General features: G+C 51.2%; 1 protein-coding gene across 3 annotated transcripts in view; it reads left to right on the top strand.

The window, feature by feature from the left end:
• LOC119390116 (uncharacterized) overlaps positions 1-24,544 on the top strand; it is an 84,823-nt gene that overhangs the window by 12,689 nt on the left and 47,590 nt on the right. For 2 of the 3 annotated variants that reach the window (XM_049414664.1, XM_037657668.2), the window contains exon 1: positions 4,876-5,096. The exons of the other annotated variant lie outside the window; for it this stretch is intronic. In XM_049414664.1, coding sequence (XP_049270621.1) covers positions 5,014-5,096 — 83 coding nt within the window. In that variant the 5' untranslated portion in view covers positions 4,876-5,013. Of the gene's footprint in view, positions 1-4,875; positions 5,097-24,544 lie in introns of those variants that run through there. 3 annotated transcript variants of the gene reach the window in all.

Genomic DNA, 24,544 nt, shown 5'->3' with positions numbered 1-24,544 from the left:
GGTTGCTTGTCGCTTTGCTGAACTTAAGTATATACTCTCTGCTCCGTATTTAACTGGATCAAGTTCACGCGCGCCCAAGTGTTACCCGATAGAAGGATAGCCGCGAAAAAAAAAAAAAAAAAACTCGGCCACTTGCTTAATCCGAGCAGCGTCCACTTTCGATTATTGTCCTCCGTCTTTTGTATGCTTTCAGTTTCTCAATCCCCTTCTTCGTAACGGAAAATTTCCTCGCAGATCCCCGCCAACGCTGGAAAAATAAAATAAATGAAAAACTGGGTTACGACGGGTGGTGCGTACGACGATGTGTGTCCTCCCCAATGCTCGCTACCTTCCTCGATGCGCGCTGCTCTCGCTTTCGCCACTGGCTCGGATGACCTCACTTTCTTTTTTTTTTTCTCTCGTCTGTGTGGCGGCGGCCTGGCGAAAGTGTCGCCCACCTTCTCTGCTCGTTTCTATCTTTATTTCTATATCTTCTTTCATCTCTCTATATAACACCGGTCGAGTTTCTTTTTCGGCGGTTCTCTCGACACGGCCGAGAGAGCACATGGCCCTCTACGCCGCTGCTGTACGCTATTCTGGAACCACCGGCACCACGCGAGGCCTTTTTTTCTGCCGTACAGAGTGAGAGTTGCTGCGAGGGTGTGTTTTTGCTCTAAATGGGACGCCCGGGAAAGGGGTGACTGCACCACCGGAGCGCGAATGCCGCCGCTCTTGAAGCCAGCCGGCGTATTTTTCTATAAAAATAGGAGCGGTTCTCCTCCTACATAATGGACGCGACCCCCGTAATCCTTTCTCTCGCTCGTTCGCTCGCTCCCGCGCCGCCGGTGTACGGCTACGCTGTAGGTACGGCTTTTCTTCGGCACCTGGTGACCGGCCTTTTGTGTACGCGCGTGTGTGCCGTTTTCTTTTCGGCGTGCCCCCCTCGCAAATGTGGGCAGTGGTGGTGGTAGTAGATAGATGTGTACGGGGCTTCGAAAGAAGTGAAAGCTAGTTCTCCTCCAGATGGGAAGTTTGCCGCTTTGGCGGGCAAGGATGAGGCGCACGCGCTGCTCCGCTGGCGTCGTTGTGATGCCATCCGTGCTTCCTACTTTTCGTTCCTTCTTTCGAGGGTACGCGTGTGATTTGTTTTTGTCGTGTGTCTCATTTCTTTCTCTCGTGCCTGGCGTTTTCTTTGGGAACGATGTGCGTGAATGTGTATACGTTGCAGACCGCTCTCTGTAGCGTGTCTGCCGAAGCATCATCGCTGTTGTGATTTCTCCGAAACATATGTCTACCAGAGCGCTTGCGTAGTTTTAGTGATCGCTCTACCGACTAAGCTAACTCGAGAGACGCTAGACGCGGCGCGAACGCGCCTTATATCTTTCACACATTCTCTTTCGCGGCGGGCGGAGCGGGGTGGTGCCGCCATCTGTGAGATGTGAAAAGAAGTAATGCTTCGCGATCGACACTTACTAGCGCTTACTCCGAGATTTCGTGCGATATCGGAGGTCATGGTTAACGCGTCTCGATACCAGAGAGGTAGACTGGCCGCGCTGGCGTCGCCGAGGCACCTTTACGCAGTTACGTTCTTTGCCTTTGGCTTCGTGTTAGCGTGCGTCGGCTCATCGGAGTAGTGCAGCTTCCACGTGCAGCAACGGGATTTCTCCGCCGCCGACTGCTTCAATTGCGAGAGCACCGACTAACAAAACTGCTGCAATATGTGTTGCAGAAAGCACGCGATTTCGACGGGCGAATGTCGTGCCTTGGTTGAGCGAGAGCAGCGCCTGCGAGACAGAGGCCAGCGGGACTCACGCGTTTGCGGCTCAGGCTGCGAACCTCTACCTCCCGTGGTGCTGAAGCGCAGTGTGTGTTATGTATGCATGAGCACAGTCGTCGGCTACCCATTACTAGACAGCGCAACCCGTGCCGTTTCTCTCCTTAATTGACGACGCTTTGAAGAAGTGCATACCGGGTACCAGTGTTGATTATGAGCTTGTTGATATCATCCTTACGCGGGATTCACGATTCGCTGTGCCCAAATATATGTTCACACCGTCAGCTACCACAACGGTTTAATGATGACCATGGGCGTTAGTCGTCGCGATAGAGACATGCTGTCAACATGGGTGCATCCACGTCAAACGGTGCTATAGCTGCCAAACACGAATAGACATTGTACAAGCTCTCATATATCACTACACAATAAGCACTACTTCTGGGAAGACACGTTTCACTTTCGTGTTATACCGATTCCTATGACGGAGGGATCAGCCATGTTTTTTTTTCATTTAAAAACTGCCCCTGCGCTTTGATCTCGGGCCTTGGTTTTCTGACACGGACGGCGGCGTTCTCTTTTTGGAGTGGTATGCATTGCCCGCACCAAGTACGATTTTATTATAGACGGTTGCAACCTAACAAACAAAAAGTCAGCCCCGCCTACAGCCATCGCTTCCCCTCCCACATATAATTTGCACAACTGTCCCATCCAATAGCGCTTGCTCATTTTCGTGACGTCAGGCACTTACCAAGAGTTTCGGATAGCTGACTTTATCATACAGATGCACATTTGTGGTGCTGGATTTGGGTCGGAAACGTCGTCACGTATTCTGAGATCGCTGCTCAACCAAACGTTATAGTAGCGACGAACCTTTAACTCCTAATATGCGTAGTATTTACACTAGCCGCGAAAAATCTACGTGCCTGCGCGCCGCGGTGGTGTAGTGGTTATACGGTGCTCGGCTGCAGACCCGGAGGTCGCGGGATCGATCACGGCCGTGGCGGTCGCATTTTGGTAGAGGCGAAATTAGTGGCCCGTGTACTGTGCGATGTCAGTGCACGTTAAAGACCGCGGGATGGTCGATATTTCCGGAGCCCTCCACTACGGCGTGCCTGATAATCATATCGTGGTTTTGGCACGTAAAACCACATATATTATTATTGAATCTACGTGCCGAGCGGGCATGCTCACGTGGTGCCTCCTCCGTCGATCAAGCGACGTAGCGGCGTCTAGCGCACGCGCTTTGTTCGTGTTGCGCGATCAAGAACGCATCTCGCTTTCAAGCCTGTCGTTTCGCGGAAAGGGACAACGCGGACCAAGGCTAGGTAACGTAACGCCAGTCACACCGTCGACGTCAACCTCGGCAGCGTAGGGGGAAGGGAGGGTTTAGAGGAAGGAGAGTATAGGTCCGGGCGGATTCACCGTGTCGTTCTTTTGTTTCGCACGGCCCGAGAGAGCTACGACGGTTTGTGTTTCTGTCGTCTTTGTTTTTGTTTTGTTTCTGCGGTTATGGTTGGGCCGAAGGCAACGCTCGCGGCGGCGGCGGGGTGAGGAGGGTTGACGTGAATGAACTCTGCGTGACCCCGTCCCCGCTTTTTTTGGGACGTCGGTTGTTGCGCCGCGTGCTTGTTGTTGCCCGCTTCCGCTCTCTTTTCTTCCATTCCGTTGCGTGTGTGCTCTCGCGTTGGTTGCGGGTGCAAGACCTTCGGATCGTTTTCAGCCCGGGGCTTACCTGTTCTTTATTTCATTTTTTGCAGGTCGATAAAAGAACTCGCGGGGTGAGGTTGTAAAGGAAGGTCGTTCGGGGTCTTGCCGCAATTACGTCAGGGGTCGACCGTGTAGGTCAAGTTGCACGGGGGGGGGGGGGGGGGGGGGGGTATTGTAAACGTAAGAAACTTGCGTGGAGAATTTAAAACAAAATTGCTAAAAAAAAAAGACCAAGACCACTGGGTTAGTGATGTGGGAACTCCCTCCCCACTCCCGGTTCTGCGAAGTGCGACTTAAAAAAAACCAAAACAAATAGTAAAGGTGGGCAGGTAGGGGTGGGGCGAAAGCCACCGCATCCTCACACAGTGAGGTTTCGATGCGTGAAAGGCTGCTTTCTTTCTTTTCTTTTTTTTCCTTTCCGGCTCGGCTGGCATCTCTTTTCACTTCCTTCTTTGCCTGTTCCTTCCTCGAACCGTGAGATGAAGCGCGAGGGGGGGTTGCCTCCCAGCGACTGTCGGTCTCTCTTTCTCTCTGCTTTTGAAAGGAAGCCCCTCGCACGCGCCGAAGGCAGGTGAGAGGGGGAACTGGAAGCAGTGTTATGTACTACTACTGCTACTACTACGAACTGCACTGTCGCCGCCGCCGTCTCCTTTTGCTTGTGGCGCCTAACACCACCTCCCTGCTGAGGAAGGGAAGGCTCGTTTCCTTGACACAACCCGTACTGAAAACCAACAGGTAATGAAAGCAAGGATGGTGGTATAGGGTACGTTAATTGGGCTGCTTTAAGTGTTTCGTAGTAATTGCGATGTATACCTTAGTGAAGAGAGTAAAGGGGACGAAAAGACAACTTGCCGCCGGCAGGGACCATACCTGCTACTTTCGAATAACGCGCCCGGTGCTCTACCAAGTGAGCTAGGGCGGCGTAGCTCAGTTGGTAAAGCATTGGACGTCCCCCATATCTTCTTTGACTTATTATCTGCTGGTTTTCATTAAGGTCGTGTCACCCCCTGCTAGTAGTAAGGGGGGGGGGGGGTAAGCAGTCTAGGGGGGGCGCGGAGTTGCCGAAGAAGGTGCCAATCGCGTGGACAGCGCGAAGTGGGAAGCGGCGCGCGGGCCCGAGTCCCTGACCTTAGCGGAACAATGAGAGGGGTGAGAGAGAGGGAGGAGGGACGCATCCTTGGGGCTGCTGCTGCCGTGGCGGCGGCGGCACGCCGCGTCGTCGGGAGCGTGCGCTCGGCCGCCGGCCTCCCCCTCGAGGCCTCGACGTGGACCGGCCCACCGTTGCTCGCGTTCGTTGACTCGCCGCCGGAGGGAGAGGAGAGAGAGGAGCGCGCTCGTTGCGCTGGCTGTCGCCCGCTCTCGGCGGCCTTCTTCTTCTTGTTACATATTTCTTTTTTGTTCGGTCTTTTTCTCCCCCCTCCGCCGTCTCCTTCTCCCCTCTTGCGAAGCACGCTCGGAGCTGTGCTCGCTGCACAGTCGTGGTTCGTTCGGTAGAGCAGCCGCGACGCCATGTCGCCGGAGTCTACGCACGCTGCCCGCTCCCGGCCATCATGAGCAAAGTGAAGACACTGCCGGCCGGACACTTGTACGCAGCACAGCCGGCGCCCCACCATCATCACCAGCACCTTGCCCTGTAAGCATCCTACCCTTCAACCGCCGCCGTGGTGCCGCTGTGTCGTTCACGTCCGAGTCGTCCCGATGTTGGATACACTGCGGCTCCTCCTGTGTGGAGAAAAAGAATGTGTACCGAGAGAGCTCCTTTTCTGTGGCTGCAGCTGCTGCTTGTGCCATGGGCCCGACCGTTCAGCGAGAGCGTTGTTTTATTATGAGAGCTCTGTAAGTTCTCTGGTTTTTGCGCTCCGGAGGAGGGTGGTGAGCCCCCCTTCCACTTTTCGAAGGATAAACGTGCCTTCGAGGAGGAGACGGCGTCGTCACCTACTACTTCGTCTCGCAAATTTTTCGCGAGTCTCTGTAAGTACACGGCCTTCTTTCTTGGCACTATAGCCCGTCATCGTCGTCACAAGGTAGGCCATCATATTCGACCCCCCCCCCCCCTCTTATCTCTCACTATGCCAACGCACTTCTTCCGTCCCGTTGCTAGAAACCTCACTTTGATGAAGAGCAAGTTTTCATCGTCTTCAGGTTTGCCCATCGTCCGATGCCGGCAGCGGCACTCGGGCAGGCCCTGTCCGCCAGCGCGGCGTCTCATCATCTTCTTTTTATTTTATTCTCTCTTTTTCCGCTGCCGATTCACCTACTTCCCGGCCTGCTGCTGCTTCTTTCTTGTTGCCAGCAGCAGCAGCGCTCCGGCCGCCATCTTTCACCGTTACGGGCCGCTAGTATATACGTATAGTGCTGGGTTGCTTGCACGGGCCGAAATTGGGTCGCGCGTACACTGGCCGTGGCTGGCTCGTGCCTTGCCAAGCGAGCCCTGCTCTCCTAACTCCTTCGCCCGAGGGGAGAACCTCTAAACGTCGTCGTCTCGCCGACGTCGCTTCTCACGGAGGGGCGAGGGGAAAGCAGGCTGGGGTCCAAGAAGGCATTGCTCGCTCATCCAGCGCCGTCGGTGGTGATGTCGTTTTCTTCTTCGTCTTTAGTGCTTCGCTTCCTCTTGTACCGCGTTGGCTGCCCTGTCCGGAAAAGACCTTCGACGTCAGGGACTGCTCGTGTCTTGGCGTTCGCCGGTCTTCTACTGTTGCGGCTGGGACTCCTCTCGTTGCTGCCTTTTTTCTTTACGTTACTCAGTAGCCTCGCTTGTCACGTCGCTCGGCTGACGTATTGGAAGCGGGACGGACGCAACCCCGTAGTTACGTGATAATCGAAACCACAAGCTTCTAACTAACACGACTACCTGCCGGCAGCCTTCTCTCGTTCGTTTGTCGTAGTGTAGTAAGGTCCGGGTTTTAACCGAGAGGGGGTTTACAAAGCGGCGAAACGGAACGCGGAGCTACACCTCGCTAAGAAAAAAAAAAAGGGACTTTACGGGGCCGGACCGAGAAAGAAAAAGAAAAAATCTCCGCGGTGCACTGGCGCAGGAAGGAAGGAAGGGGAAAGAAAAACATAGAAATTAGAAAAACGCTGTGTCAGTCCGTGCGCGCCGCCGCTCGAGGGCAGTATAATGCGAACGTACAAAAAGAAGACCCCCCCCCCCCTCTTCCCTCTATAAGGGTGGTGGTAGTGGGGGAAGGGGGAATTCCGGACTATCGATTTTTCTTACCGAGCAGGTGCTCTGCGGGGGCTCGCGGCGCTGTAAGTTTTTATTTCTTCTTTCGTTCGTTCGTGCGGGACGCTTTCGCAAGCCCCCGCCTGGCACCGCGCACTGCTGTCGTCGTACGTGCCTCCTTTCACCGGTTTCTTTCTATCTTCTTTACTTTTTTCTTTACGCTGCTGCGCCTGCATCTTTTTGTTTTGTTTCTCTCTTGCCTTCCCCGCTCCCTCGATCGTGTCTGCGCGCCGTTCGTCCGGTTTAGCGTTTTTTTTTTTCTTTCTTACGTTTACGGCGTTGGCCTTCTCCCGTCTCCTTCTCTCCCTCTCTCCAGTGGGTTGTCTTACCTGCCACGCAACTTTGGCCCGTGTGGGAAGTACTGTTAATAATCATAACGCTTGATGCTGCAGCGTGCGTGCCATTTGCTTGAAGGAAGAAGGGTGCACGCCCAGCGTGTAAGGCCTCGCTCGCTCTCTCTCTCTCTTGCCCCCGTCGTCGCGTCATTCCATCCGACCAAGGTGTAACCTTGAGGGCAGCGGTGACGCAGTACTCCTTATTGGTTTTGCTTGTCGCGCAGATGAGTGTGCTGCCTAGCTGGGGAATTTCGCTTCGCGCTGTTTGTTTATTTTCACGTAGTATATGCACATAAAAAAAGCCATTGACGTCCCTTGAGTGGTGTGCTGCTCCGCAGACGAACGTTTTGCCTTCTTGAACTGCGCCCGCTACACTTCCATTCAGGAATGGTACGTCGCGATAACACGACAATGCTGATGCGTCACGTTTATACCCCCCCGTAAAGTGCATACCTTTTTTGCGCTTTTTAGAACGTAGATGCGACCCAAGTTGTGGAATGTTTCTGGAAGTGTGTGACGATGGTAAGGTTAGACCTTCCCTCCGCCCGAGCGAGGACCGCGGCGTTATCTTGCGATAGCATGCGCCTGTTATCGCTGCCTTGGTAGTTATCGGGTGCTGTTACGGTATAGTTGGCACCGAACGTGCGCTAGTCCGTTCAAATGACTCTCCCGACCGCGTCAGCTTCGTTATCGATTCCTGCTGTCTTTGTAGCGGAGAGTTTCCTCCAACTGGCTTCGGCGAGACCTCGCTTATTCGTTTTATTATTTTTTCTTAACGGATGTCACGTTAAGCCTTCCAAAATCTCCGCTTCGGGTTTGCGCTTACGATCGAGCTGGTCTGGGCGCCGCGTGTTTATTTGTAGCGCCTTTTTCCTTTGAACATTTGTTACCCTCTCGCCGATTACCGCGTCGGGGAATCTCTCTCTTCCTGCTGAGCGAAGCCTTGTGCAAGCGAGGAGGGCACGTGAAAAATTACCCCTCGAATGGCGTTGTTGCGGCCGGTACACGTTGTGGAATATGATTGAGTGCCCTTTGGGTGTCGGCCACGCGCCTCTAGATTTTTTTTTTTTTTCTGTTTTATATCGGCGGTTGGCTTCGCCTGCGCTTGCGTCGAGTGTTCCTAACGTTTTTCATGGTTGAGGTCCTTTCGCGAGGCTACGGCCTTCCCTCCTCGTTCGGAAACGATTCGCCGTTGCCACCGCACGCTGTCGTGGACTTTTTTGTAACCTCAATCGAGAGCTCGTATTTATAAATGAAAAGCAAGCGGTTCATTACGGGCTGTCACACAGTCGTGTCACTTATGGGATATGGTCGCACGGTGCGATCTCGGATGTAGGCCACGTCGCGTCGTCCGCCCGTGCTTGCGCAGCTTGTTAACTTCGTTCACCTTTGCGAAGATAGAGAAAAAGAAAAGACACTTCGGCGCTTCTCTTATCTTTCCTGTCCGTTATCTTTAGGCGACGCTGCTCTTTCAGCAGTTCTTCTCTCGTGCGGCCAGTGCAGTGGTGTTCTTTCTTATCTCTGAGATTAAGAGCGGGGGGGGGGGGGGGGGACCTGTGGCCTTTATCGTTTACGTCCTTCCGACGTGTTTTATCTCTCTTTTGTGTCCACTTTGCTTACACAGCGCTGCGAGAAGACGAGATAGCGAATGGAGAGGCGTACGCACCTGCGTGCGTGCGTGCGTGATAGATAACGTTAGTCGCGTATGCGGTGTTTTTGCGCACGAACCGCGCGGCTGGCGGAAAGGGTTATCGCGCGTTTCTGTTGTCCCGTTTTTATCAAGAGGGGGAGGGGGGGCTGAAGCTGTAATTTGCCGTTATCGCGAAACGTGACGACCTCTGTCTTGTTTCCTTCATCCCTCCGCGTTGGTCGTTCGATGCGGGACAATGAACGCGAAGAGTCACGGCTTACGTGTCATTTTTTGCAGCCGTGTAAGGTCAGCCGCTTCGGGAAGGGCACATTTAACGGCTATCGCATCGTCGTCGTCCGCAACGCAGGTAGCCCTGTTTGGTGCTCGATATAGTCCAGCCAGCAGCAGACTGATGGCCTTTTGTTCTCTGGTTCCTTTTGTGTACCGCCGTCCTCTTCTGTTTCTATGCAGCGGCGGCTGGGTCCGTTTTGTGTCGTGTCGGTGTCGTTTTGAACCTCGAGTGGTTGCTTTGCGTATCTATAATAATAATAATAATTGTTGCGGTTTTGCGTCCCGAAACCACGATATGATTGGTGTAGGGTTCTGGTAATTTTGACTATTTGGGGTCGTTCAACGTGCACCTAAATCGAAGTACTCGGGCCTCTACTATTTCGCCTCCATCGAAATGCGGCCGGGATTCGATCCCGCGACCTTAGGGTCAGCAGTCGAGCACCGTAACCACATGATCACCGTGTCGGGCTGTTTTACATATTTTATTCGTTTGATCTGCCGAGGGTATTCACTCATGAACTACCTGTACTGGCTAGCACTTAATGGTGGTGAAAAACTTTATTTTTGAGAAGGCCAAAAGGTAAAAAAAATACATTAAAAAATTAAAAAGCAGCGTTGTGGGTGGTCTTCAGGCTGCCGGTTGTGGCGTCCAGGAATAACGGTGCCTAAATAAGTGTATACTGTTGTATAATGCCGGCGAATGTACATAGCTTCTCACGTAATTGCGTAGCCAGCAACTTACGACTTCTTTCTACCCTGCTTTTTTCAAAAAAAAAAAAAATCGGTCGTAGTGGGGTTTGGTGAACAGAGATTACAGGCGGTTCCTCGCCGTATCGTACGCCCTATTGCGTGCGGTCCAAAAGTCCTCGTCGATAAGGCTTGTGAACTTGCGTGCAGCCTTATCTCACTCGGGACGCCACGTCGGTCTCGTAGCAGACGAGCAAAGCTTCGACTCGATAACGGTGTGTTCGTGGCTGTTGCCAGGCGCGCTGCCTGCAAGCGTTTCCCCATTTAACTATATATTCACCGTCGGTGTGATAACGTCTTGTTGTTGTCTCCTTTACCTCCCTCACATCTACATCTTATCTCACACGCTGTCTCAAGCTCATCTGTTAAGATACTTGTGTGTATGTGTGTACGTCGCGGAAATAACTATTCAAGCAGTCGCCGAACCTATACTTCTTAGTGACATCTGTCGCCTATGACGAAAGCTCGCGTTGTAGTAGGTTCGTTTGTTTCGAATATTGATGATTCTTAGAGGTCTTTGCGAGTCGCCAGAAAAACGAAAGGTCAAGTTCGCGACATCTCTGACGCGCTATAAAAACATATTTTCGTAACTGTCCCGGCTGTACGCCGTTCGATCTTCGAAGGAAGTACGCAAATTATCCGCACCTTAGACACAACAATAATAAGCGTACGCGCGAATGTGTGCCCCTGATGCTGGTTTGTAGCGCGCTCGTATTTAAGGTGCATCTACGCCGTCTCTCACCGCAATATTAGTTAAATATGCGAGTTATAAAGGACGCATATTACTTTCATTTTAGTGTTTTTTTTTTTTAAGTGCGTGAACTGTAGTTTGCGACGAAATAATTCTGCCTCTATTTTTACTGTATTGCATAGTTCCCTACACTGCCGTGTGACAAGGAAGTCTAGAGTCTGCGACTTCTATAGTCCTGGCCCTTGCCGCAAAAAGGAGAACTATAAACTTTCGAATTTAATTTATCCGTGAGCCCGGTTGCTTTAGTTTTCGGCAAAATTACTACGGTGTAACTTATGCATTAGCATCACACGTCAAAACTTGCGTAAAGTTCACCTGACCGCTTTCCAATTTTTTTTTTATGTTGTCTTTCCTGCAAGATTGTTTTCCAGCCGAAAGCTCTTCTTAACTCTCTTCGGTTCGTTGACCCCTCCCATGCCCAGTGACGTCACACGAGCTCGGCAATGTCACGCCTCACGGTTACCATGGGCTTGTGACACCACAAGGGCACAAGGTGGGCCGAGGCATAGAGAGAATAACAACAAACAAAAGGAAGGGGCCAGTGTTGAATGGGGACAAAGGTTCTTTCAGCTGGTTCTGGGGTTCAGGTTCTGTGCTTGGAAAATTGTTTTGTCGCGCCTGCACTGTGGCAGTTTTGTAAATCGTTAGCGTAGTAATTTACCGCAGTAAGTTTTGAAACAAAAAAAAAATAAAAGCTTTTGTGATTTATGGTACCTTCACTGAGGAGGGAACAAAGAACGTGAAACCAGCCCGTCGACAACAACTTCTTGTTTTGGGCAACAAAACTTGCAAGAAAGCCTGCTTTCATATTTTTGGCAGTGGTCCACTATGCGTGCGGATATGTTGCAGAGCTAACTGCTCGTGATTATTCTTATATATATATATTTTTTTTTCTTTAGAGCTTCAGATGCTCGCAAACTTCCGAAATGTTTTATGGCCTTAAATTTCTTATACGATTGGTTTATAGATTTCCACCTTCTTTTTTGCTTAAATCTAACCTTCGCTAAGTAATATATCCAAGTGCTTTTAACGCGTGTGTTAGTATTGAAGCGGTGTTTAAAGTCTTAGTGACCAGTCTCTTAAACGAATCAGCCGCAGCCGAAAACGCGACTGAAAACTTAATGAAACGGGAAATGCTTCCTGCGTCCGATATGTTGCCGCTGAGCCGTTTTTCGCCTTGTAGCAGCAGCCGTACTCGCGAATGAAACGGCCAAAGATGTAGTTTTAGTACTATGCTAACTATCGCAGCCGCTTGTTTTACTCTCCTACTACTAGTTAGCCGCGTTAACTTCCTCGGTTAGACGAGGGAGGTTAGCTTCGATAGACAGCCAGGTAAGATAAAATTGGGGTTTGAGTTGCCGCGCTTGTTTGCGGCGTGCGCGTCTGAGCGATGACTCGCTTAACGTTTCTTTTTTTGTGTATTCTTATTTTTTTTTGTGACTTAGCACTCTGCTGCTAACAGTTCCTTTGCCGGCAGCGTCTTTGTTTTTGTTTTTTTTCGTGTTATTTGAACGTTGAGGCTGTGTGTGTATATGTCTCATGTATTTTTGCCATCTGCTACCTCTTTCGATAAGGCTGCGTGATTACTACGGAAAACAGCGGCGTCTGAATACATCACGTGTCGTTTGAGTCATATTCGTTGTATCGCTTCGGCGATTTTGGGGGAGCAAAGAAAGTATTCCGGTGGAGTGCAGCGCCTCAAAGATCAGCAGCGGCAAAGCCCCCTTCAGAACAATGCGTGCCATATATATATATATATATATATATATATATATATATATATATATATATATATATATATATATATGATGCTTAGGTTTACTTTGCGTTTACTATGTTGCGGCTCTTCTATGCAAGAAAGTGGACACACGAGTCGACCTTGTTGGTAATCGAACCACGATGTGAAGGCATCGGTGCGTAGATAACGGCGTTGGGTGATTGTGTTGAGCCTGCTTGCATGATTACTCCGAAGGCCGACCGGAGGTTGTTGTTGAGGTTCATTGATCCAAACCGCACTTTGCATAGGGGCCAGCTACGAAAGCGATAGTCGATTGAAATACGGCCCTCACCGCATTGGCTGGCGTGTGTATTCCGTGCATACGTGGCTGCTCACAAGCAGTATTATTCGTCGCTTATTATAACCGTTCTTGTGTGAGGCTTCACGTGCGGGGATTCGAGCTGGCGCGGTTCGTGAATAAGATACGGGGCAGAAAAACCTTGACACGTGGTGTCCCCTAACAACTTAACCACCTCGGTTTTGTGAACCGTTGTTGGCGCGCGCTGATTATACGCAATCAGTCGGAGAGAGCCCGATGGCAACGTCGCTCGATCCCGGTGAATGCGTTGTTGCTCGACTGGTTCTTTTTTTTTTTTTTTTCGTGTTTTACCCGTTCGCCGAGCATTAATTTAGGTCGACATTTAAGGTCGGGATAGAGTCCTCGTTGCGCGTGGAAGTGAATAAGAGACGCGATACGCAGCGCGAATTGCGTGCGATTCGCCACGTGTAAAAGCAATCACACTTCGTTTCCGCGCATGGTTTAGTTTTATTTTTTTTTCTTTGTAGCTGCAAATATTACGGTAGTCGTTAGATTTTAGTCTTTCGCTCATAAAATAATTAATCCCGCATGTTTTTTGGAAACGAATGTCCCGGAAATATGTTTCTATTAAATATTTTTGTCGCGTCATGCGAAGTACCTGCCCAGTCGGTGTACTGCACCAAAACGGAAAGCGCGTCTGTTAAGTTGTTTCGGGGTGTGCAAAGTTTCCTTTCACGTTTTTAGATAAAATAAATCCGCAACATTTATGATGTTGCGTGTAGCTCAGAAAATATTTGCCCGAAATACTCTGTTCTATACACAGGGAGAGAAGTGTAGAGAATCTCCGTTTCACTGTGCTCGTGCTACCCGCGCCGAGGCCTTCTTTCTCCTCCAGATTTATCGTGTATACGTCAGTGGACGTAACCGGAAGTCGTTCAGGGTCCGTGCTTGTGTAAACAGCGCAATGGTATATTCGAGTAACAACGTAAACAAACAAGTGGTTAAAGTGCCGTCGCGACTAATCAGAGCTTGAGGGAGCTTGTTTGCCGGGTTATCCGAAAACGATTGTCGAGATTAGGAGGAGGACGTGGCTCCGAATTTCCGGCTCCTTGTTGGCAGCGACCTGTGGCTTGTTTTCGTCGTTCGCCGCGCAAACATTGCCGCCATGTTTATTCATCACCGCGTCCGCTATCGGCGACCTCGTTTGCGATAAGCGCCTGTCGCTTATCGCATCCAGAGGGTCGCGGCGCACGTTTGCTTGTTTATTTCCCGATTTTTTTTTCTCTTTTTTTTTAACGGCGTGCTTAGGTGCGCGGTGATCAGATATGCTAATAATGTCGGGACTTCTTGCTTTCCCTTGACTTGGTGAAATTGATTTGACGTAGTACTTGCAAGTTAAGCGAGGCGAAAGTTTAATAATTCTTGGGGTTTAACGTCACGAAACCCACGATATGGTTATGAGGGACACCGTAGTGGAGGGCTCCGGAAATTTCGACCACCCGGGGTTCTTTAACGGGCATTGAAATTTAAGTACACGAGTCTCAGCTATTTTCGCCTCCATCGAAATGCGGCCGGGATTCGATCCCGCGACCTTTTCGGGTCAGCAGTCGAGCCCCATAACCGCTAGACCTCCGTGGCGGGTGCGAAGCGAATGTTTTCCAGCAAGCAGCCACTACGGCTGCTCTTTTCGTTATGAAAGGAATGCTTGAGGAAGAAACGTTCGAGTACTGTTGGTACATTACGCTACTAGAATAAAGTGCTAAGCGGGAAAAGCTCTTATGAGAAAATCCGAAAGAACGAGACCGGTGACGACGTCACGTTGAAGTTGCCTCATCTGTTCCACTGACGTCGCTTACGCTGTAGGTTTATAGTTAATTTGTAGCGTAGTAAAGATAAAACTACTAGAATTGAACCGAGGGCGTAGCTTGGCGACATACATGAACACGTACTGAGCCAAAGTGACTCGCGAAGTGAAGTCCGTTACGTCACAGTGACGTATTATCTCTGACCTTTCTGCGCGAAGTTCTCGAGAACCTAATAGTTGTCATTAGCATTTTTTTTTCATTTGCTTCACTAATCAACCTCAGGCTACGAAGCGCTTTGTCGATCTGTATACGGATTTAAGTACCGTTTCGCTAAACTTAATACACCTAACGGTATTAACGCCAGCCGCCTTCGTTCCGCCATCTTATCGAAACTCTCGCTTTCTCTCCCCGTCGGAATGGCTTGGCCAGAAGGGCATGCTATGCGAAGGACAGCGTCTTTTCCCTCTCTCTCTTCCTTCCTTCCTTCCCAGCCAGCGGTCGTTTTTTTCGTCGTCTCTGTGGTGTGTCCTCGCCGCTGCTTTCACGCGATCCTTGGCTTTTTCTCAATGCCTCCTCCATGGCTCATGACCGTGACGTGTCGGCGACGTGATTATGTACTGCAACGGGCGGCGCCGTTGGTCCGAGCATGAGAAGGACGTGCTGCTTCTCAGAATGAATGACCTCGTCCTTTTCCCGCCGCCGAGGTGGCAGTGGCGTCACGAGCAGGGGTCGGATGGAAGAGAGCCTTCGTGCATTATTCGCGTTGCCCGTGGCTGGCGGGCGCCCGCGTAATCTCTCGGCAGAATCGATTCTCCCTCGTTCGTCGTCGTCGTCGTTCATTGAATAGCTTTCTCTCGACGTCGGACAGTAACAATGAAAAACAAAAGGGCTGCGAGAGTTCCCTGACTGCATGCCGGCCGATCAGTCGTCTCGCGTTCGCATCTGTGTGCGGCACACCGTTCGTTTGTCTTTATTTTGGCGCGTATCGTTTGTTTGCTCTTGAAGACAAGTGTCTTCTCGTGTGCGCCTTGTCAACGAAGGCTCCCTGTGCGCTGTCATAATCCACCCTGTGTTGTGCGCGAACCACCCAAAACGCACTGCCAAGGCTGTGACGTCAGCTTTTGTACGACCCCCATGCAATCAGTCCAGAAAGGAGGTGATCCTTCTATGTGTTCAAAGGTCTATATAGCCCCCTCCCAACAGCGTGCTGTGTAACGGAAGCGTAATGCCAGGCTTCTGACGTAGGACATTGGTCGATTCTGAAGGCGCGTTGTAGTCATAAGTGTGTCTCGCAAAGTTATCAGCTACTGTACTTTCATAAATATGCAGACTGTTTTACGCATTGGTTACGGTGCCGCCATATTGGGTTGTGTACCCTTGCCGTTTTGTATCTTTTAACTAGTGTTGCGGTAGACGCATACGCATGGTAACGGTTCGCTTGATGCATTCGACGTTTCACGCCCTTACTAATTTCAGGTCGCGATATACAAACATGGTAGTTTAACAGCCCAAGGAGCCGACGCCCATGTGTCCCGTGTAAAATCGTCTATTCCAAGCACTCGTTGGCACTGGCTTGCGTTGGTTAAATGAGCCGATTTCGACTAATGTTTCTATTCAACGAAATAAAGCGCGCGCTATTTACTTCAATGAGCGAGGCGATAATTTTAATCCGTCCACACTTCGAACGCGTCGCCCTTTTTCCCCCGCGGGCCTCGCATAAGTCGCGGCATGCGCAGCGACATTTTAAGGGATGCCGGAGCCGATCCCCACCGACATTATAAAACCGATTCACCGTCGGGAGTCTCTGACATTATGTAACTGGCTGACGTTCGGTGCGTCGTGCCATTAGGGATTCGTCGAGCGAGCGCACACAAATCGGCGTTATTGTATGCTTCCTTGAACATTCGTCCCCCAAATGTCGGTGTTCTGCGATGACCTAAACGCGGCGGGCGGTGGTTTGTAATCCTTTTAAAACAGGTGGAAGGCAAGGTTCGGCTCGTTCTGAAGCATTGTTGCCGGAAGGAGGAGGAGGCACGCCAAAATATCGTTAGTCGCGTGAAATTTTCCGAGCGACGGTTTAGTTGTGGCGGCTTCTCCGCCGTGTTTAATGACGTCGTTGGTTGAACAATACATACTTTCCTGGATTCGTGTTGATGTTTATTTAAAAATGGCATTCCTGTAGTAACGTCCTCGTATCTGCTGAGAAATATCACCGTGGTTGATTCCACCTTGTTGTCACTTTCATAACGATGACTTTTGTGGACTACGCGCCGCTGGAGCGCTGAGGCGTTGCGCTTGTTAAGGCGCGTGATGGATGTGGGTTCGATTTCCCGCTCGCTGCGGCACCACTTTCTTTCTGTAACTGTGTACGTTGTCGGGTTTCGTCAAAGAAAATTAAAGTAAAACCAAAGATGCGCCGATCCCGAAGGCAGTGCAATGTGAGGAACGTCTCGCTAAGTCGCACGGCTTCAATTGCCGTATTTACTTGCGTACAAGCAGCACCCGGTATTACTGTTGACTGCTTTCTATCCACCGTTGTAGCACCAAAAACGTCTTCAATGCAGTTTCAATGCAGTACCCCGCCACGGTGGTATAGTGGTTATGGTGCTCGACTGCTGACCCGAAGGACGAGGGATAGAATCCCGGCCGCATTTTCGATTGAGGCGAAAATGCTTGAGGTTCGTGGGTCGAAATATGCGGAGTCCTCGTAATCACATCGTCTCATAATGATATCGTGATTTTGGGACGTTAAACCTCAGCAATTAATTTCGATGCGGCGATTGCCTCCCACTTACGTATTTAGCATCACGACGCAGTCTAGGAAATTTCTGTTATTGCTTTCGAACAAGTGACCTATGTTTGCGTTGGGGGTAGAGGGAGAAGAGGATACGTGGAGTTGTCCCCCGTTTTGTCTTTTCGTTTTTTTGTTCTTTGCTAACGGCCCGCTTTGTCACGCCACTATATTGCGGCATGCGTCAGCTTGTGTTGTCGGCCCGTCCGTCCCAGCCGCCACGCATCGAGTAACATGTCCGGGATGGTTTTGAATTACAGCGTCGGAGAGGCCCTCCTCTTTTGTTTTCTCCCGTTGATCTACGGGTACGCGGCAGGTCGCGTGACAGACGAGTCTGTGATACGTGTAAACGGAGTTCCAGCTATTACTTCGCTCCTATTACCTTTTTTATTTTCGTCCTTTTTCTGGCACAGCCGTCTCGCACATTACTCGTGTTGCATGTACCGTGCAGCCTTCAGGAAGTGTACGTTTCGTGTCAATCTGTCGACGTGACATTCCAGCGTAAAAAAATTAATAATAAATAAAATAAAAAAAAAGTCCGCGGCTCTGATTCAGAAAGCTGACCTCTTTTGAGATTGACACGCGCACGTTCCTTTCGCTGATTGCGGCTCGTTGTTTGAGTGCGTGCCTTCGTTTCCTAAGTACCTTGTCACTTGCGTTGTGCGTTCGCGTGTCGCCCTTGCGAGGTCGTCGCAAGGTGACTTAGCTGCGCGCGCTGTGACACATTACGACGGCGTCATCGATGTCATACCCTCATCGCGTGTTTTTTTTTTTATTTCTATCTTTCTCTCTTTTATCAAGGGAGAATTTTCCGCCTGTCCGCTTTGATTGTGGCCGTCCGTTTTAATCGTGGCAGCGATTAGCAGCAGCTGCTGCTGCCGCTGGGGTCAACGAACGCCGTGGGCTGTTAACGACGAGGACCGCCCGTCGTCTCACGGCCGTGCGGCACGGTCACGACATTCGCCTTGGGTTGGCAACCGTTCTGCCTCGGAGACACGAAAAGGTCGGCGGTGATGCGTCCGCGAAGTCGCTCTCACGAGATGCAGAAACTATTAAATGATACGTTCTCAAATGTCAACTCGGTTAATCGACCGGTTTTGCTGAGCTACAAATACCGGGTGATAATTACGGCATGTGCAGGAATCGCATGGATTCGCGAATTGTACACGCGATCAGACACTACTCAAAACAGTTGTGCCGGTTCGCTTGGTTCTCTTTCAAATTCATTGGACCTCAACCTTCGCTCAGTTTTTGAACGCCCGACCGCCGTCCATAAACGGTGTCTCGTCGATTGTGTGGCCCCGTTTCCCGTTGCGATAAAGCGGACTGGTTGAGGGTGTCTCCACGAAGAAGACCTGCCAAGCCAAGACGGAGACAACAGAGGCGGCCTGCTGCCTCGATTTGTTTGCCCGTCCGTCGCTCCTTCTTCTTTCGGTCGTGTTGGGCCCGCCAAGCGCTTTGTCTCGCGCCGCCTTCTCTTTCTTCTCGGCGTCCCATATTCACGCGCGACTGCAACAGGCAAACCCAGCCGTCGTCTTCTTGATCGACGTGCCCCCTCCCCCCTCTCTCCGAGTGAGTGAGCGAGCGAGGCGGCCAACGAAGTCCGTCCACCTCTTCTTCGTCGATGACGAGGAGGAACCGAAATGACAACGCCGAACAATGGACGGGTGGAGGAGAAGAAGCGTGCAGCGATCAGCGAAAGCGTCCGCGGAGGAAAAAGCAAGAGATGGGGGGGGGGGGGGTTCGGTCGTTGTTGCAGCGGCGTGCTCAGTGTTATTGTTACTTCCGCGGAGGGAGGGAAGGAACTCCACCGGCGTGATGGCTGGCTGACTGCCTGCCTGGCAGTTCAGCCGCCGCCGCGCGGGCAGGCACTACTCTCGTGGCAGCGCAGACTTGTTTCCTTTCGTCCGCCGCCTTCTTTTCATCCGCTTCGTGATTCATCTTGCTTTATTCATCTCGAGACTCTCCTTCTCTTGCTGCTGCTGCTGCTACGCACCGAGAAGCAGCAGCAATTCCTACTGCGCCGTTTGCCTTCTGGCGAGAGCAGAGTTTTTGCTTCTTTTCTTGATCCAGCGCTTCTCTCTGCTGCTTCGTCTGACGGAGTCTGTCCCGTCTTTTTCTTTTGCTTCTATCTGCAGCCGCCGTTCCCTTCTTCTTCTCACGCGCGCGTCCTCGATTTTTGTTCTTTGTTAAGCGCTTTTTGCGGAGCTCTCTTTTTCCTCTTCCTTTTACGCGCGACTCTCGCAACACGACGAGAAGCCGGCGAGAGGAGGAAAGAGTGAGGAGAGGCCGCACACACACAACTCGTTGGTTGTGCGAAGGTGTATTAGCTGCGCGCTTGCTTCTTTTTCTCTTCATTCCTTCGCTCCCTGCGACCCCTCCTCCATCGCTTACGTTTCTCTCTCTTTGTTATCTCTTTTATTACGACGTCTCGTTTTATACGTTTCTTTTTTCTTCGTTGCCGCGCCCTCCACCCCCACCCCCCTCCTCTACGCGAGCTCGGCACCCCGCTGAGCTGCTTTTCGTGGAGCGCTCGTTTCGTTTCAATCTCTTTGTGTTGTCATTATCTGCAGCGCCTGGCGTGTGTGTCGGCTTTTGCTTTTCTTTATTTCGGTTCTCTTTAGCTCTTTCTACCGTGTCGTGTAGCTGGTGTGCTCTTGCTTTTCTGGTTTTTTTTTTTTCCTGTTTGTACTTTGCTGGCGTGCGCTCCCTTCGATAGCGGGCCCGCTCTCGTATAGTGGTTTTCCGTGGCCTTTTGTTTGTTACTTGCGTGGAGCGCTTTTTTTTTTTTTATCGCTTGGCTCGCCTCCTTCTATCCTGTCTGACTAGCTGTTTATCTCTTAGCCGAGCTCCGTGCTTATCGGCTTTCCTCGCTCGCGCTTTTTTTTTACCCTGTTTACTTTATCGAAAACGCTATCTTTTCTGTATTCACCTTACCTCTTTCGCCGAGTGCTGGTCTTCCTCTTTATTTTTTTATTTTATTGCGGCTGACACTCTTAGTGCTTTTCTTCCAGCAGGCATTTTTAACTCCCCCGGGCAGTTTATTGCCGATTCCCCCCGCTTTTCTATCTTTATTTTTCTTTCTTTTGCGCGTGTTGTGTATTCGAAGCCTGCTGCGCTGCTTTCTGCGCACCCTCCACCTTGATAGCCGGTCCCGCTCGGGCTGTTTGGGGATCTTTAATTCCTTCGCTCTTTCATCACACGCACTTATCTGACCTCACCCGTAGTACCCCCTCCTCCCTTTGTTTTCTGTATATTTAGTTCTTTTCCAGGAGCGCCCACTGCTCGGCTTTTCATTTTATTTCTTTCCTCGTACCGCGTTATTTCTCCTCCGGCCGGCCGGCCCTGCAATTTCCTCGCCGCTATGTCTCCATGCGCGTTTTTCTTTTTCCTATTTCTCTGCCTCGGCCGCAACCATCGCTTACTTTTCTTTATTGCTATCTGTGTCGTCGCTCCGAGGAAGCGTGCGGCGCCCTGCTTTTCCGGTAGTTTTTTTTTTTTTTCGTGTTTCCTTTTTATTTGGCCTCATCGTCGTTCGAGCGTGCCACCTCTCGCTTTTTTTTTTCGCTGCATTTATTTATTCAATTGCTCTCCGTGATCCAGTCATCCGGCCAGTGCCTCTTTGCTCTCTCTCCTGCACGAGAAAGAGCGAGATCTCAGCTTCCCGCTGGCTTAGTTTTTGTTTTTCCTTTTCCTGTGTTCTCTTTGCTCGGTAGTAGGACCGGCCCGTCGTCATCCGTCCAGCGGATTCTCCTTTATTTCTGTTTGCTTTTATTTTCTCGCCACGGCCGCTCCTTTTGTTTCTGTTGCGCCTTCGTTTTCTTGTTGTTTAGCTCGCCCGTTTTTATCTGGCTTCGTCGTTTTCGCTGTGCGCGTACGAGAGAGCTGGTTTATGTCGCTTCTCGCCGTAAAGAGGCTGCCTCGCTGTTTTTGTTTTTTTCGTTCTCATTCCGGCTCGTACTTGCGTTCATTTTTTTTTTATTTAACCTCGTTTTCCTTTCTCCGAAAGGGTCGAGAAGGCTGTGTTGTGCGCTCTCTGGAGAAGGACGTTGTTAGAGAAGCGATGGGGGGGGGATTCAGCGCACCGATATTTTTGGGCGTGCGTGCGCTGCCGTGCCGCCGGGAAGCGATGAGAGGGTGGGTGGCGGAGGGAGCGGCGGCGCTAGCTCGCTCGCTCGCTCGCTTCTCAAGGTCATCGGCTTTGCAGCGCTCGCTTCGTCGGCCGAGGACGAACGTCGGCGCATTTAAATCGGTCTCTCTCTCTCCCTTTTCGCCTCCCTCATCTCATCCTTTCCGCGTCTTTCTCTCTCTCTCTCTGGTGTCCTTTTGCGCTGCGCTCTTTCTCTCATTTTTTTATAATCTTTACGCTCGGCTTCTCCGGGTTGCTCGCTGCTGCAACGCATCTCTCTTACTTCATCCTTACTCCATTTCGATTCCCGCTCTCCGCGTACAAGCTCGCCCCCTCATCCTCTCCCGCGCGCTCTCTTTCTCCATCGCTGTAGTTTCGCGTCGTCTCTCTCGCTCGCGCGCGCGTTTTCGTACTCCTCCTGCTCTCTGCTCCCTTCTCGCGGCATTTCCTCGGCGCGGTTTATGTACGTTTTGATTTGTCGTTACTTTGTTGTTTCTTGCGGCGGAGTGGGTGCCGGTTTCCAAGAGCCGTGTGTGTGCGTGTGTGTGTGTGCGCGCGTCTGGTTGGAATGGCGGCGGTCGACGCAGCGTAACCAACACGCGCGCTCACAATTCATCGTACGAGCCTCGCTTGGGGGCCCCAGGCGGGTCTTTCTCTCTCACCTTCTGTCTGTGGTGTGGGGGAGGGCGGTACGCGCGCGTATAATGGGAAACAAAAACAAAAGAAGCGCTCGAGACAGCTGCTGGCAAGTGCAAGGTGTACGAGAAAGGAGGCGACGTTGCTGTTTCTCTTTGCCCGCCTGACAACGCGTGTTTTGTTTTCTGCGCGTAACTTTATTTCTTTCTCCCTGCTACCGCTCGGGTCGGCTGGCCGCTTTTAGGTGGGGGTTGTCTCTCTTTTGCTTTTTTGTTGCTTGGCTGTTCGTGCGTGCGTACCGGTTTGTGTGTCGTTCGTGCGTCCGTTTCTATAAGTGCCGAAACTGGTTGGCGATGCGCTCCGCTGTGGCGCTAGTTTCAGCCGTCGTCTAGCCGTGGCTGGAGAGGTTGTGTTGGCCGGTTGCCTAGTTGAACCCCACCTCGGCTGCCGGCTTTGTTGCTTTTTGTTTTCTCGCGCTTTCTACTCCCGCGAGACTTATAGTAGTACGCGCGCCTTCGCAAGTCTCTGATCCTCCTCGCTCGTGGTGCTTGCTGCTGCTCGAGGAGTTTATGTTTGCGTCTCTTTTTCAATACCCGGAGAGGAGCTACGGAATGGGTTGTGGGGCTAGGGGTGGGGGTTAAGGCTTGTTTGGGAGGGCTGTTCTTCCTTCCTTTGTGTGCTGTTTTCTTACTTTTTCTTTTTTTCGTTATAAGCGTGAAAGAATCGCTGCACTTCGCGCCACGCAATTTATTGCTTGTTGTTGTGCGCCGTAGCTGCTTGACCTTCTTTTTCTGCCCGTGTTGCTCGCACTGCGTGCGTGGCACGTGCTTCACGGCAAAGCCCGTTCCTCTTGGGGGGGGGGGGGGGAGGCAGAGCACAGCTGGCGTTGTTCGTCGTGTCTGTGTGGTGTGTGCCCCGTTTTCATTTTGGATGAGCGCGCGGACCGGGGTTGGGTTGGCTGGGTCTTGTTTATGTTCGCGCCCTCGGCGCCAATCTGTGCGTGCCCCTTCGGGCACGCCAGCCCGCCTATCGCGGCTTTCTCGGTCAAAGGTTGCGCGTGTTTTTTGAAAGACGGAAAAGGGGTGGATAGGTGTTGTTATTATTCTCGATGCTTTCGTTCACTTTTGCGTCTGCATGGTCCAGTTTATTAGTGGTGCGTAGTCACGGACTTGACGCGCTTTTTCCTAACAGGACGTGGTCAATAAGAGTAGCTGTTGGCCGAGTTTGTAGTCCACGTTCGGCGTCTTTAGTTCAGCGCAGTCTTCTGCATTTGAAGTCTTTCCATCGTCACGCTAAAAGGGCCTTACGTATAACGTGGTCAGCGACCAGTGCCTGTTGTAGGGCGGTTCCATACAGGCATTTCTCTGGTGTCGCCTCTCAAATTAGAGACTGGAGGGTGGGTGGTGGTAGTTTACAGTCTGGCGCTTTTCCGCTACTTCTGGTTTGTACAATAGTTCCGGTTTTCGACAATGCGTCCTTGGTTTCAGGGAGGGGCGTTTGGGGCTACATTTTGTTCGGCTGGCCTAGAACCGGTCTGCCACGTTTTTTTTTTTTTTTTTTTCATTTTCTAGGAGCGGTCTTGCGGTCGCCTTCCCTCCCAAGCGAAAAGAAAGGCGTGTTCGCGGCTTTTGATAGTAGTGCGCTCCTTCTATCCCCCCCTCCCCCTTTTTTTAATATTTCCTTTTTCTTTCTTCACTCACGGAGGTTGTGCGTGGGAAGCGAGGTGGCCGCCTCCTCGACCTTTCACCGAAGCGACGTCGGCTCGCTTGGAACGTCCGGTTCTGAACGACGCTGTTTTGGCGTCTCCCGTCACTCACTCAGCCGCATTATTCGCGCTCCTTTCTCGTGCTTGCGTTTGCTTCTTTCTTTTTTTTTTTACCTCATTCCTTTATACCTCGCGTGCTTTCAGTGCCGCTGCGCTTTTCTCTTTTTTTTTCTCTCTTTCGTATGGGAACGAGGAAGACCATCGCTTCTTCGTCTCGACTCCTCGTTTTTGCTTTTTTCAAGCCGCCGTCAATCCTTCTGCCTTGACTAATCGCGGTAAGCGCAGATTGTGTTGAGGCATGTTTGTTGCCCAGTACGTCGGGTCGGCTTTTCACTGATGACGTAAGCTAGTACGGTGTTCTCTAATATTCGAGGGACCTTGCGTAAAAGCAGGAATAGGGACGAAGTGGCACGATTTTTGAAAGTGGTAAAGTTATAGTAATTGTTGGGGTTTAACGCTCCAAAACCACGGTATGATTATGAGGGACGCCGTAGTAGGAGGGCCCCGGAAATTTTTCACCATCCGGTATTCCTTAACGTGCACCTAAATCTTAAGTACGCAGGCCTCGAGCATTTCGCCTCCATCGAAATGAGGCCGGCACGGCCGGTATCCCGATCCAGTCATCTTTGGGTAAGCAGTCGAGCGCCGTAACCACTAGACTACCACGGCGGGTAAAGTGGTAAAGTTAGCTTTTGTAGGCCGCAGTTCATTTCGCTATGCATGATCTCAACTTCTTGAGCGATAAGAGTAGCGTTCGCTGTGCCCGCGTGAGATGTTCGTCCGCTTTGGTTTCGTAATCGTCGAAATTTTCGCGTTTAGTCTCGGCTTTTGGGAGAGGTCCATAATATTAAAGATCAGCTTCTCGGGACTCTCTTTCGTGTTGCACACGCTGTCGACTGTGCATTTGCGACTACGGCGGAAGCTGGTGCCTCGAACGCGTTT

This window comes from Rhipicephalus sanguineus, chromosome 4, assembly GCF_013339695.2.
Source record: "Rhipicephalus sanguineus isolate Rsan-2018 chromosome 4, BIME_Rsan_1.4, whole genome shotgun sequence".
NCBI classification, from domain to species: Eukaryota; Metazoa; Arthropoda; class Arachnida; order Ixodida; family Ixodidae; genus Rhipicephalus; species Rhipicephalus sanguineus.
This window is presented reverse-complemented; position numbering and strand designations above follow the sequence as displayed.